The sequence below is a fragment of the Leptodactylus fuscus genome, chromosome 8, assembly GCF_031893055.1.
Source record: "Leptodactylus fuscus isolate aLepFus1 chromosome 8, aLepFus1.hap2, whole genome shotgun sequence".
Classification (NCBI taxonomy): Eukaryota; Metazoa; Chordata; class Amphibia; order Anura; family Leptodactylidae; genus Leptodactylus; species Leptodactylus fuscus.
Genome location: NC_134272.1, coordinates 93221332 through 93235291, shown reverse-complemented (window position 1 = coordinate 93235291; position 13960 = coordinate 93221332). Strand labels below are relative to the sequence as shown.

The 13960-nt window shown below is 44.3% G+C and overlaps 1 protein-coding gene across 1 annotated transcript in view; it reads left to right on the top strand.

The window, feature by feature from the left end:
* CNTNAP5 (contactin associated protein family member 5) overlaps positions 1 to 13960 on the top strand; it is a 342838-nt gene that overhangs the window by 187247 nt on the left and 141631 nt on the right. Inside the window, exons 9-10 of the mRNA XM_075284694.1 lie at positions 7788 to 7937; positions 10142 to 10313. Coding sequence (XP_075140795.1) covers positions 7788 to 7937; positions 10142 to 10313 — 322 coding nt within the window. The remainder of the gene's footprint in view (positions 1 to 7787; positions 7938 to 10141; positions 10314 to 13960) is intronic.

Genomic DNA, 13960 nt, shown 5'->3' with positions numbered 1-13960 from the left:
AATATAACTACTATAATACTACCTCCTATGTATAAGAATATAACTACTATAATACTACTCCTATGTACAAGAATATAACTACTATAATACTGCTCCTATGTACAAGAATATAACTACTATAATACTGCTCCTATGTACAAGAATATAACTACTATAATACTACCTCCTGTGTACAAGAATATAACTACTATAATACTGCTCCTATGTACAAGAATATAACTACTATAATACTACCTCCTATGTATAAGAATATAACTACTATAATACTACCTCCTATGTACAAGAATATAACTACTATAATACTACCTCCTATGTACAAGAATATAACTACTATAATACTACCTCCTATGTACAAGAATATAACTACTATAATACTACCTCCTATGTACAAGAATATAACTACTATAATACTACTCCTATGTACAAGAATATAACTACTATAATACTGCTCCTATGTACAAGAATATAACTACTATAATACTACCTCCTATGTACAAGAATATAACTACTATAATACTACATACTATGTACAAGAATATAACTACTATAATACTACTCCTATGTACAAGAATATAACTACTATAATACTGCTCCTATGTACAAGAATATAACTACTATAATACTACCTCCTATGTATAAGAATATAACTACTATAATACTACTCCTATGTACAAGAATATAACTACTATAATACTGCTCCTATGTACAAGAATATAACTACTATAATACTGCTCCTATGTACAAGAATATAACTACTATAATACTACCTCCTGTGTACAAGAATATAACTACTATAATACTGCTCCTATGTACAAGAATATAACTACTATAATACTACCTCCTATGTATAAGAATATAACTACTATAATACTACCTCCTATGTACAAGAATATAACTACTATAATACTACCTCCTATGTAGAAGACAATACCAGGTATAATTATTTTATAGTGTGTTTCTATATGTTCAGGTGGTTCTGCAGGGACTTGCTATTAGAGGGTTATACAGAGCGGTTTTATATCTCTTCAGTGTGCGGTGTTATTTTCCTGGTGCAGGTGACATATTGTATGCTGATGATATTACTCCACCGCTCATAAGTCTCTAGTTGGTATTTCAGTTATTGACAACCTCAGAAGGATCTTCCCAGTAATTATCTTATCTTATCTTATGGTAGAGTTGGAAGGGACCTCAAGGGCCATCGGGTCCAACCCCCTGCGAGTGCAGGTTTTCCTAAATCATCCCAGCTATATGTTTATCCAGATTCCGCTTGAAGATTTCCATTGATGGAGCGCCCACCACCTTCCGTGGCAGCCTATTCCACTCTCTCACTCCCCTCACTGTCAGAAAGTTTTTCCTAATGTCTAATCTGTATCTCTTTCCCTTTAGTTTCCCTTTAGTTTCCCTTTGGTTTCTATGTGACGGGTTCGGGGCTCGCAGGATGATTTGTAGCTTTATGACATTAAAAGAAGTAAATGATTTCTCTCTTCTCTTGTTGTGCGGATGTATTGTGATAGTCACATGCAAATTATTGTAAATTTTCCAATGACTTATTATTGGAGAAACCTTTGACCTCTTCTTCTGTCTGTCTGGTGACGTTCCGCTGGCCATGATGAGACCACAGACATTCTGTATGAAGAATAAAGTTACAGCCACAACATATAAACATTTCCTGCTACAGAAGTTTAAGTCCCGGAAAGTAAAAGTTGAATATTCCGATCACTTTACAATAATTCTCGTCTTTGGATACATTTCCCTCTTTGGTTGTCAGACTCTTCGTCCGTTACTTTTTGACTCTTCATTCCGACTTTCCTCTTCTTATTACTCTCCCTATCAGTTAGATATTCTTAGACTTGTTGTTCTTCCCTATATCTAATATCTCCTATATACTCCCCTACACTATATGTAATATCATCCTTACATAGTGAGATTATACAATACAGGTCATGACACTGTCGCTGGTTGTAAATTTTCTCACCTGATACAATTACCTAATAATTTCCTTCACAAGTCCAGACCTAAGACCCCACCACAGATATTAACCCCTCGTGTAGAGCAGCGCCAGTGATGGTCTCAGCCCCCTGCAGGCTGCGCGGCCCTGGTCATGGATCAACATTACACATAATGTGGTTTTTCTTGCAAAGCTCATGACAAGATTTCACCAAGGAAATCGACTTCACAGGTGACAATCCTGAATTTCTGCAGAAAGAAGCCCCAAAGTGCAGAAGATTCTGTTATATTATAATGTAAGGTCATAAGATAAGCAAGTGAAGTAGTCACCGACTAAGAGATGGGGAAATAGAGAGAAAATTTTATACTATCTATCTATCTATCTATCTATCTATCTATCTATCGCCTATCTATCTATCTATATCCTATCTATCGATCTACTTATCTATCTATCTATCTATCTATCTACTTATTTATCATCTATCTATCTATCTATCTAACTCCCATCTATCTATCTATCTATCTATCTATCTATCTATCTATCTATCTCCTATCTATCTATCTATCTATCTATCTATCTATCTATCTATCTCCTATCTATCTTCTATCTATCTATCTATCTATCTATCTATCTATCTATCTATCTATCTATCTCCTATCTATCTCCTATCTATCTATCTATCTCCTATCTATCTCCTATCTATCTATCTATCTATCTATCTATCTATCTATCTATCTCCTATCTATCTTCTATCTATCTATCTATCTATCTATCTATCTATCTATCTATCTACTTATTTATCATCTATCTATCTCCTATCTATCTATCTATCTATCTATCTATCTATCTATCTATCTATCTATCTATCTCCTATCTATCTATCTCCTATCTATCTATCTCCTATCTATCTTCTATCTATCTATCTATCTATCTATCTATCTATCTATCTACTTATTTATCATCTATCTATCTATCTATCTATCTATCTATCTATCTCCTATCTATCTATCTATCTATCTATCTATCTATCTATCTCCTATCTATCTTCTATCTATCTATCTATCTATCTATCTATCTATCTATCTATCTATCTACTTATTTATCATCTATCTATCTATCTATCTATCTCCTATCTATCTATTTATCTACACTCACCGGCCACTTTATTAGGTACACCATGCTAGTAACGGGTTGGACCCCCTTTTGCCTTCAGAACTGCCTCAATTCTTCGTGGCATAGATACAACAAGGTGCTGGAAGCATTCCTCAGAGATTTTGCTCCATATTGACATGATGGCATCACACAGTTGCAGTCGCAGATTTGTCGGCTGCACATCCATGATGCGAATCTCCCGTTCCACCACATCCCAAAGATGCTCCTCTATTGGATTGAGATCTGGTGACTGTGGAGGCCATTGGAGTACAGTGAACTCATTGTCATGTTCAAGAAACCAGTCTGAGATGATTCCAGCTTTATGACATGGCATTGCATTATCCTGCTGAAAGTAGCCATCAGATGTTGGGTACATTGTGGTCATAAAGGGATGGACATGGTCAGCAACAATACTCAGGTAGGCTTTGGCGTTGCAACGATGCTCAATTGGTACCAAGGGGCCCAAAGAGTGCCAAGAAAATATTCCCCACACCATGACACCACCACCACCAGCCTGAACCGTTACCGATACAAGGCAGGATGGATCCATGCTTTCATGTTGTTGACGCCAAATTCTGACCCTACCATCCAAATGTCGCAGCAGAAATCGAGACTCATCAGACCAGGCAACGTTTTTCCAATCTTCAATTGTCCAATTTCGATGAGCTTGTGCAAATTGTAGCCTCAGTTTCCTGTTCTTAGCTGAAAGGAGTAGCACCCGGTGTGGTCTTCTGCTGCTGTAGCCCATCTGTAGCCTCAAAGTTGGACGTACTGTGCGGCGTTCAGAGATGCTCTTCTGGCTACCTTGGGTGTAACGGGTGGCTATTTGAGTCACTGTTGCCTTTCTATCAGCTGGAACCAGTCTGGCCATTCTCCTCTGACCTCTGGCATCAACAACGCATTTCCGCCCCCCACAGAACTGCCGCTCACTGGATGTTTTTTCTTTTTCGGACCATTCTCTGTAAACCCTAGAGATGGTTGTGCGTGAAAATCCCAGTAGATCAGCAGTTTCTGAAATACTCAGACCAGCCCTTCTGGCACCAACAACCATGCCACGTTCAAAGGCACTCAAATCACCTTTCTTCCCCCCCATACTGATGCTCGGTTTGAACTGCAGGAGATTGTCTTGACCATGTCTACATGCCTAAATGCACTGAGTTGCCGCCATGTGATTGGCTGATTAGAAATTAAGTGTTAACGAGCAGTTGGACAGGTGTACCTAATAAAGTGGCCGGTGAGTGTATGTGTTACTTTCTAGCTCATCTGTATCTATTCACATGTAATCATATACAAAGACCTAGTGGACATGACAGTCTGTATGATTTGCCTTTCAGGGTCTGTGTAAAGCTGGGTCAGGACCACAGTGAGTGCTGTATGGGCGGCCATTACTTATCTTTTCCAGCATCTTTATAGGACATAATTGAGATGAAATGTGTAACACAATGATCTTTCTGTTAATTATGGAGCCGGGGCCGCTGTGACCTCTCGTATATTCTATGTCTGCTGCTTATATTTTATTCAGAGTTAATAAAACTGTCACGGAGCAAAGGTATACGTCTTCCTCCGGAAGGTCTTTTGAATCAACACGGACGCAAGAGGTCGGGAGACAACAGCAATTTATTGTAATCCACAAAGTTAGTAGCCGGCGGCGGTCACATCAACCGTAATAACAATAAGTCCACAGAAGTCACAATCCAATGATAACTTTGGTTCCTTGGTCCTGTAACTATATCCTGGCTCTCTACAGAGCTGTGCACAGGCCGGCTAACACATACTAACTGCAAGCTACAACTATATACTAAACTGTTACTTCCTCTATCTGTGGGTGGGAAGGGCTGAGGCACAGATCCTTCCCCCCTCACCTATACCAAGGAGAGCAGACTCCCTGTCTCTTTTGAACAATGCACAGTCCAACATCTTCTTGGAGACACTGATCAGATTATCTCCACCCATTGTCCTCACTGGTCCTCACTAGTTAGAGGGATTTGCATACAATGTGCTAACACACTAGACCCAAATCAGCCAACTACACACTGATGTTTACAACAGGTTAGAGAATACATTCCACATGAAATATATATTACACATGGCCTATAGTATAGACTCTAACCATCCCGTGACAACCCCTCCCCCTCTCAAAACATGTGCATGACACAATTGGCCTACACAGGTAAATTGGGGAATGCACATCAGTCTCTATAGCTCATATGTCCTCCTGCCGGGATAACCCATCTGTGTTCTGGTGTTGGTTCCCTCGGCGGTACTGAATGGTAAAGTTGTAGGGTTGAAGGGCTGGCATCTGGCAGAAAATCCGGTCGATCCATGTTGGCGTCTCTCTGAGCTTGGCTTCGGGTCACTGCTCCCACAAAGTGGCACTGTAGATTTCCAACATCGTTGCCTAACAGAACATCGGCCGGCAGCCCGCTCATCACACCAATTGTGCATCGTTTTGGTCCATAACCATAGTCGAGTTCCACGGTAGCTTTAGGAATACGTCTTTGAGTACCCCCTGCCAACTTGATAGAAATGCCAGGGCCCTCCTCTAGGGCCTCGGGTCGAACCACTCGGGGGTCCGCTACCGTTAGGAAAGCTCCCGAGTCCCGGAATCCAACAACTGTTCGGCCATCCAGTAGGACCTCCTGCAAGTGCTTCCGCTGAAGGTTTGCGGGATGTGTGGCGGAAGGCTGAATCCCATAGACCCCTGGAGGTGGAACAGATGGGTCATTCATGGAGTCATCTGGAAATGGGGCCAAACTTTCAGTCCTAGGGGTGGTTCCCAGGTAGTGAATAGGCCGGGATGCCACGGTGGCCCGTGCCCCCATGTTAACAGGGCAACTAGCTTGCAAATGTCCAGGCCGCCCGCACCCAAAACATCTGCGCTCTAGCATTCTTCCAGTAGGTCGTTGTCTAGGGACAGGGTTGTTCATAGCTGGAGGCCGATGGGCTGGGGCAGGGGTAGAGGGGGAATTGTAATCCTGAGGCCGGGCACAAAAGGTGGGTGGCTGGCTGAAGGGTGTCTGGCGGACTGTGGTAGTTTTCCGCTCCTCTGCAAACAACCTCTTCCACTGCGGCTTGATGGTCAGGCCCTCATCTGCAAGGGAAGCAGCTTGCTCCACTGTGGCTGGGTTCCGTTCCAGCACCCACTCACGGATCTCAGCGGGGCACTGGGAAAAGAACTGTTCCTTAAGTATGACTTGGAGGATCTTATCGACTGTGACAGCCTCCTCTCCTTCTAGCCAGCGCTTGCATGCTTGCTTCAACTTGTGGGCGAACATGTGGAAGGAGCTTCCCCCATTGTAAGACAAAGAGCGGAACTGAACTCGGTAGGTCTCTGGAGTGACTGCATAATACTTCTGCACCGCTCTTTTAATGGCCTCATAGTCCCGCTGATCACTAGGGTCCATGGCTCTGAGAGCTTCCGCAGCCCCATCTCGTAGGTGCCCCACCAGATACCGGACCCAATCCTTCTCTGGGACTTCCATCAGGTGGCACTGGTGTTCGAAGTCCTGAAAATATCCATCAACATCCCCAGCCGCTTCATCAAAGGTCTTGAAGTGTTTATGGGAGACATATGGTGGTTCTCTCACTGTTGGGCTGGGGGTCGACGTTTGATTATAATTCCGCGTAGTTATCTCAGCCATTCGCATTTCATGCGCCATTCTTTCCTTTTCATGCGCCATTCTCTGTTCCTCCTTCTCCGTTTCCTGAGCCCTCTGTAATGCTCTACTCCTTTGCTCTGCAGTTGCTCCTAGCCCCAGCACTGCCAATTCCTCCTCATACAAAACAACCCATCTGCTCTTTTGGGTCTGTACCTGCCACTCCCGTATCTCTCCAGTCTCCTGGGGGCAGCCCTCCTCATGGTCGCTTTGCAGGGTCATCTCCTCCAGTGCCTCGATCAGTTGCTCTTTCGTTCTTCCCTGGTAACTCAGGTTTAGTTCCCGGGCTCTTACTTGTAGACTTGCCATAGTCCAGTTCCTGTATTCTGAGGTTGTGGCTCCATTAATCGCTGGGCTGCTGTAGTCCATCTCGCTGTCCGCTGTTGATCCCACCGCTGCCAACCAGTTGTCACGGAGCAAAGGTATACGTCTTCCTCCGGAAGGTCTTTTGAATCAACACGGACGCAAGAGGTCGGGAGACAACAGCAATTTATTGTAATCCACAAAGTTAGTAGCCGGCGGCGGTCACATCAACCGTAATAACAATAAGTCCACAGAAGTCACAATCCAATGATAACTTTGGTTCCTTGGTCCTGTAACTATATCCTGGCTCTCTACAGAGCTGTGCACAGGCCGGCTAACACATACTAACTGCAAGCTACAACTATATACTAAACTGTTACTTCCTCTATCTGTGGGTGGGAAGGGCTGAGGCACAGATCCTTCCCCCCTCACCTATACCAAGGAGAGCAGACTCCCTGTCTCTTTTGAACAATGCACAGTCCAACATCTTCTTGGAGACACTGATCAGATTATCTCCACCCATTGTCCTCACTGGTCCTCACTAGTTAGAGGGATTTGCATACAATGTGCTAACACACTAGACCCGAATCAGCCAACTACACACTGATGTTTACAACAGGTTAGAGAATACATTCCACATGAAATATATATTACACATGGCCTATAGTATAGACTCTAACCATCCCGTGACAAAAACCTTCCGGAATAACCTTCCATTCATTTTCTAGGCAGCGCATTAAATGACGGTTTATGGCACTCAGTCACCATCAATGCCAGAAGACATCGCATCTCTCTGACACTGGATAATGGGGCAGCTTCACCCGTCCATGCCACCCTGCCAATACAGATCTCCACGGGACACCAGTATTACTTTGGAGGTGAGATGGGGAGGAATGGATGACGGGACATTATATAGAAAATATATAGGGGTTAATGTAAGAGGAAAGAGTAACTCCAGCCTAAAGTGAGAACGTGCCCAACTCCTTACAGTGGGAACCTGCCTGACTCCTTACAGTGGGAACCTGCCTGACTCCTTACAGTGGGAACCTGCCTGACTCCTTACAGTGAGAACCTGCCTGACTCCTTACAGTGATAACCTGCCCGACACCTTACAGTAGAAACCTGCCCGACTCCTTACAGTGATAACCTGCCTGACACCTTACAGTGAGAACCTGCCCGACTCCTTACAGTGAGAACCTGCCCGACTCCTTACAGTGGGAACCTGCCTGACTCCTTACAGTGGGAACCTGCCTGACTCCTTATAGTGAAAACCTGCCTGACTCCTTACAGTGATAACCTGCCCGACACCTTACAGTAGAAACCTGCCCGACTCCTTACAGTGATAACCTGCCTGACACCTTACAGTGAGAACCTGCCCAACACCTTACAGTGGGAACCTGCCTGACTCCTTACAGTGAGAATCTACCCGACTCTTTACAGTGATAACCTGCCCGACTCCTTACAGTGAGAACCTGCCCGACTCCTTACAGTGATAACCTGCCCGACACCTTACAGTAGGAACCTGCCTGACTCCTTACAGTGAGAACCTGCCAAACTCCTTACAGTGATAACCTGCCCGACACCTTACAGTGATAACCTGCCCGACTCCTTACAGTGATAACCTGCCTGACACCTTACAGTGAGAACCTGCCCGACTCCTTACAGTGAGAACCTGCCCGACTCCTTACAGTGAGAACCTGCCTGACACCTTACAGTGAGAACCTGCCCGACTCCTTACAGTGAGAACCTGCCCGACTCCTTACAGTGAGAACCTGCCTGACACCTTACAGTGAGAACCTGCCCAACACCTTACAGTGGGAACCTGCCTGTCTCCTTACAGTGAGAATCTACCCGACTCTTTACAGTGATAACCTGCCCGACTCCTTACAGTGAGAATCTACCCGACTCTTTACAGTGATAACCTGCCCGACTCCTTACAGTGATAACCTGCCTCACTCCTTACAGTGAGAACCTGCCCGACTCCTTACAGTGAGAATCTACCCGACTCTTTACAGTGAGAATCTACCCGACTCTTTACAGTGATAACCTGCCCGACACCTTACAGTGAGAACCTGCCTGACTCCTTACAGTGAGAACCTACCTGACGCCTTACAGTGAGTACCTGCCTGACTCCTTATAGTGAAAACCTGCCTGACACCTTACAGTGATATATATATTTATCCCAAAACACCCGCCCCACCCACCCCCACCCACCCCCACCTCCCCATATAGCAGTCACCAACGAAGAGGAAGATGAGACTCCATGGACTGTTATAACCGAACCCCCCCCCCCCCATACCCACCACCCACCCAACCCAACTCCCCCCCCCACCCACCCACTTTACTAGCTTTGGCAATGCCAAATACCTATTCGGACGTGCCAATAAAGCATTTTTTTTATTTGATTTTGATTTGATCTACCTGACTCCTTACAGTGAGAACCTGCCTGACTCCTTACAGTGAGAACCTACCTGACGCCTTACAGTGAGAACCTGCCTGACTCCTTACAGTGAGAACCTACCTGACGCCTTACAGTGATAACCTGCCTGACTCCTTATAGTGAAAACCTGCCTGACTCCTTATAGTGAAAACCTGCCTGACACCTTACAGTGAGAATCTACCCGACTCCTTACAGTGAGAACCTGCCTGACTCCTTACAGTGAGAACCTACCTGACTCCTTACAGTAAGAACCTGCTCTATTCCTTATAGAGTATAGTAAGCAGAGAGGAGGTGTGTTTCTCTGTACCCGGTTTTCTTGCTTTAACCCTTTCCAGTCTCCGTCTCTGGAGAAATCCAATAAACCAATAAATAAATGAGATCCCATCTGGGTGACCTGCGATAACCATTGCGGAGATTCTCAGGGCAGCAGACAATGGCGGTGCTGGCGAGGTTGAGCTTTTCGCCGTCTGCCATGTTGATTTCTTTCTTTCATAACCTGCGAGTTTTATGACAGAGCTTATGTAATAAAGGCGACACGGGGAATATTGAGACCTCGGGGTCATCCATCAATAGCGCTCATAAAAAATAAATGCATTATCCAAAATGTGATTAGATGGCGGGTCTTTGTCTCCCTCTGAACAGGCTGTCCGGAGCAGATGGCGGATTCCTCCTGTACAAATCCTATTTCTTCATTCCAAGGATGCATGAGGCTCATATTTATTGATAATCAGCCCAAGGACCTCATCTCAGTGCAGCGCGGGGCCCTGGGGAACTTCTCTGATCTGCAGATCGATATGTGCGGCATTAAGGACAGGTAATTACTATTCTGACTGCTGGGATGGTGATTTACAATGTATGAAGCCACAAGGACAGAGAATGTATAGGAATCTATAGGAGTGCAGCTCTGGGGGTGCAGTATAGGAATCTATAGGAGTGCAGCTCCGGGGGTGCAGTATAGGAATCTATAGGAGTGCAGCTCTGGGGGTGCAGTATAGGAATCTATAGGAGTGCAGCTCCGGGGGTGCAGTATAGGAATCTATAGGAGTGCAGCTCTGGGGGTGCAGTATAGGAATCTATAGGAGTGCAGCTCCGGGGGTGCAGTATAGGAATCTATAGGAGTCCAGCTCCAGGGGTGCAATATAGGAATCTATAGGAGTGCAGCTCCGGGGGTGCAGTATAGGAATCTATAGGAGTCCAGCTCCGTGGGTGCAGTATAGGAATCTATAGGAGTCCAGCTCCGTGGGTGCAGTATAGGAATCTATATGAGTGTTGCTCTGGGGGTACAGTATAGAAATCTATAGGAGTCCACCTCCAGGGGTGCAATATAGAAATCTATAGGAGTCCACCTCCAGCGGTGCAGTATAGGAATCTATAGGAGTGCAGCTCCAGCGGTGGTGCAGTACAGGAATCTATAGGAGTGCAGCTCTGGGGGTGCAGTGTAGGAATCTATAGGAGTCCACCTCCAGCGGTGGTGCAGTATAGGAATCTATAGGAGTGCAGCTCTGGGAGTGCAGTATAGGAATCTATAGGAGTGCAGCTCCGGGGGTGCAGTATAGGAATCTATAGGAGTCCAGCTCCGTGGGTGCAGTATAGGAATCTATAGGAGTCCAGCTCCGTGGGTGCAGTATAGGAATCTATATGAGTGTTGCTCTGGGGGTACAGTATAGAAATCTATAGGAGTCCACCTCCAGGGGTGCAATATAGAAATCTATAGGAGTCCACCTCCAGCGGTGCAGTATAGGAATCTATAGGAGTGCAGCTCCGGGGGTGCAGTGTAGGAATCTATAGGAGTGCAGCTCCGGGGGTGCAGTATAGGAATCTATAGGAGTCCGCCTCCAGCGGTGGTGCAGTATAGGAATCTATAGGAGTGCAGCTCCGGGGGTGCAGTATAGGAATCTATAGGAGTCCACCTCCAGCGGTGGTGCAGTATAGGAATCTATAGGAGTGCAGCTCTGGGGGTGCAGTATAGGAATCTATAGAAGTCTAGCCCTGGGGATTCAGTATAGGAATCTATAGGAGTACAGCTCTGGGGGTGCAGTATAGGAATCTATAGAAGTACAGCTCTGCGGGTGCAGTATAGGAATCTATAGGAGTCCAGCTCCGGGGGTGCAGTATAGGAATCTATAGAAGTACAGCTCTGAGGGTAGGGTATAGGAATCTATAGGAGTACAGCTCCGGGGATGCAGACTGCAGCACTCTGCAAGTAAGAATATCCTTCCTTCCTTCCTTCCTTCCTTCCTTCCTTCCTTCCTTCCTTCCTTCCTTCCTTCCTTCCTTCCTTCCTTCCTTCCTTCCTTCCTATCTTGTTTCTCTTCTTCATTTTCCGTCTCCTTCCCTTCTTCCTCTCCTTCCTTCCTTCCTCTTCCTCCTCTTATATTGCATCTTCCTCTCCTTCCTTTGTGATCTTTTATTGTGTTCTGTCTCTTTTCCTGTTTCCTTTCCCGTTATCTTCGCCTCTTCCTTCTTCTTACTCCTTCCTTTTCCTATTTTCTTTTCCTCTCCTAGATTCTTTCCTATCTCCTTCTTTCTCTTCATACTTCTCCTTTTCTTACTCTTTCTTATTTAATATTTTTCTTGTCTCCCCCCCCCCCTTGATTGTTCTGTAGTGTACAGTATACATGTATCACAGTCTTGTTGGGGGTTGTAGTGTTCTATCTAAGTATAATAGACTTGGTGTGATCGTGTCTAGTCCCGGTCATAGTGAGCCATAGGGTAAGGCCTTATATGGAGCCTATATTAGGATTGTGTCAGGTCATGCTGGGAGTTGTAGTGTTCTGTGTATGGAGTAGAATAGAATTGTCGTCCTTCTCAATGGTCTGTTGGGGGTTGTAGTGTTTTATGTAATGAGTAGAATACAATTGATGAGGTCACATCTTGTCGTCAGATCGTCTTAAGGTTTCATGCCCTGAGTCTTCAGTCCTTGTGTCTGTTGATGTTTCCTTCTGGTCTCTCCATTCTTAGGGTGTATCTCATTCAGGTCTCACGTATCCGAGCTGCCCATTGACATCAATGTCAATGTTTCATCCAAGTGTCTTCTATAGAGGAAAGCTATGTCAGACTTCAGAGTTTAGCGAGTTTGTGAATAAACAGCTCAGGCTGGAAAATAATAAAATAAAAGTGCCAACCTGTTTAGTGAAATGAAAAGACGGATTAAAGTGCGATGTGTGCTCTATTATCTGCGCGGCGCGCTCTTTATGAGGCGCTCCCACATCTATTATTGGACTTTCTTCAATGTCAGAAATTGTTTCCCTGCTTGAGCTCAATTTATATCTGAAATATTCCCTGGAACATAAAGCCGTGTGCGAATTCTTAGATATAGTCCGAGACATGAGCAGCCTGAGCAGTCACGTAGTACAAAGCGGCCCCCATACAGATCAGAGGGCCCAGCAGGGATCCTGGGAGGTTTTATTACTATAGGGCGGTATATTGAGGGTGCTCTGGTCAGCATCTCATGTTATAGGGGTTACAATAGGCCATAAATACCTGATCGGTTGGGAGATGGAGGGTGACAGTTGGCACCCAGACTGATCAGCTGTATGGAGCCAGTTGTGGCACCCATTCTACACGCAATACAGGGCTATCCTATGTCTACTGGGGGTTGTAGTGCTCTAGGTATATAGCTGTTGTACTAGTATATAGTATATACTATAATGTTATTGTACTCCTGTCTACTGGGGGTTGTAGTGCTCTAGGTATATAGCTGTTGTACTAGTACATAGTATATACTATAATGTTATTATACTACTATCTATTGGGGGTTGTAGTGCTCTAGGTATATAGCTGTTGTACTAGTATATAGTATATACTATAATGTTATTGTACTCCTGTCTACTGGGGGTTGTAGTGCTCTAGGTATATAGCTGTTGTACTAGTGTATAGTGTATATTATAATGTTATTGCACTCCTGTCTATTGGGGGTTGTAGTGCTCTAGGTATATAGCTGTTGTACTAGTATATAGTATATACTATAATGTTATTGTACTCCTGTCTATTGGGGGTTGTAGTGCTCTAGGTATATAGCTGTTGTACTAGTACATAGTATATACTATAATGTTATTATACTACTATCTATTGGGGGTTGTAGTGCTCTAGGTATATAGCTGTTGTACTAGTGTATAGTGTATATTATAATGTTATTGTACTCCTGTCTATTGGGGGTTGTAGTGCTCTAGGTATATAGCTGTTGTACTAGTATATAGTATATACTATAATGTTATTGTACTCCTGTCTATTGGGGGTTGTAGTGCTCTAGGTATATAGCTGTTGTACTAGTACATAGTATATACTATAATGTTATTATACTACTATCTATTGGGGGTTGTAGTGCTCTAGGTATATAGCTGTTGTACTAGTGTATAGTATATACTATAATGTTATTGTACTCCCGTCTATTGGGGGTTGTAGTGCTCTAGGTATATAGCTGTTGTACTAGTATATAGTATATATATTGTACTCCTGTCT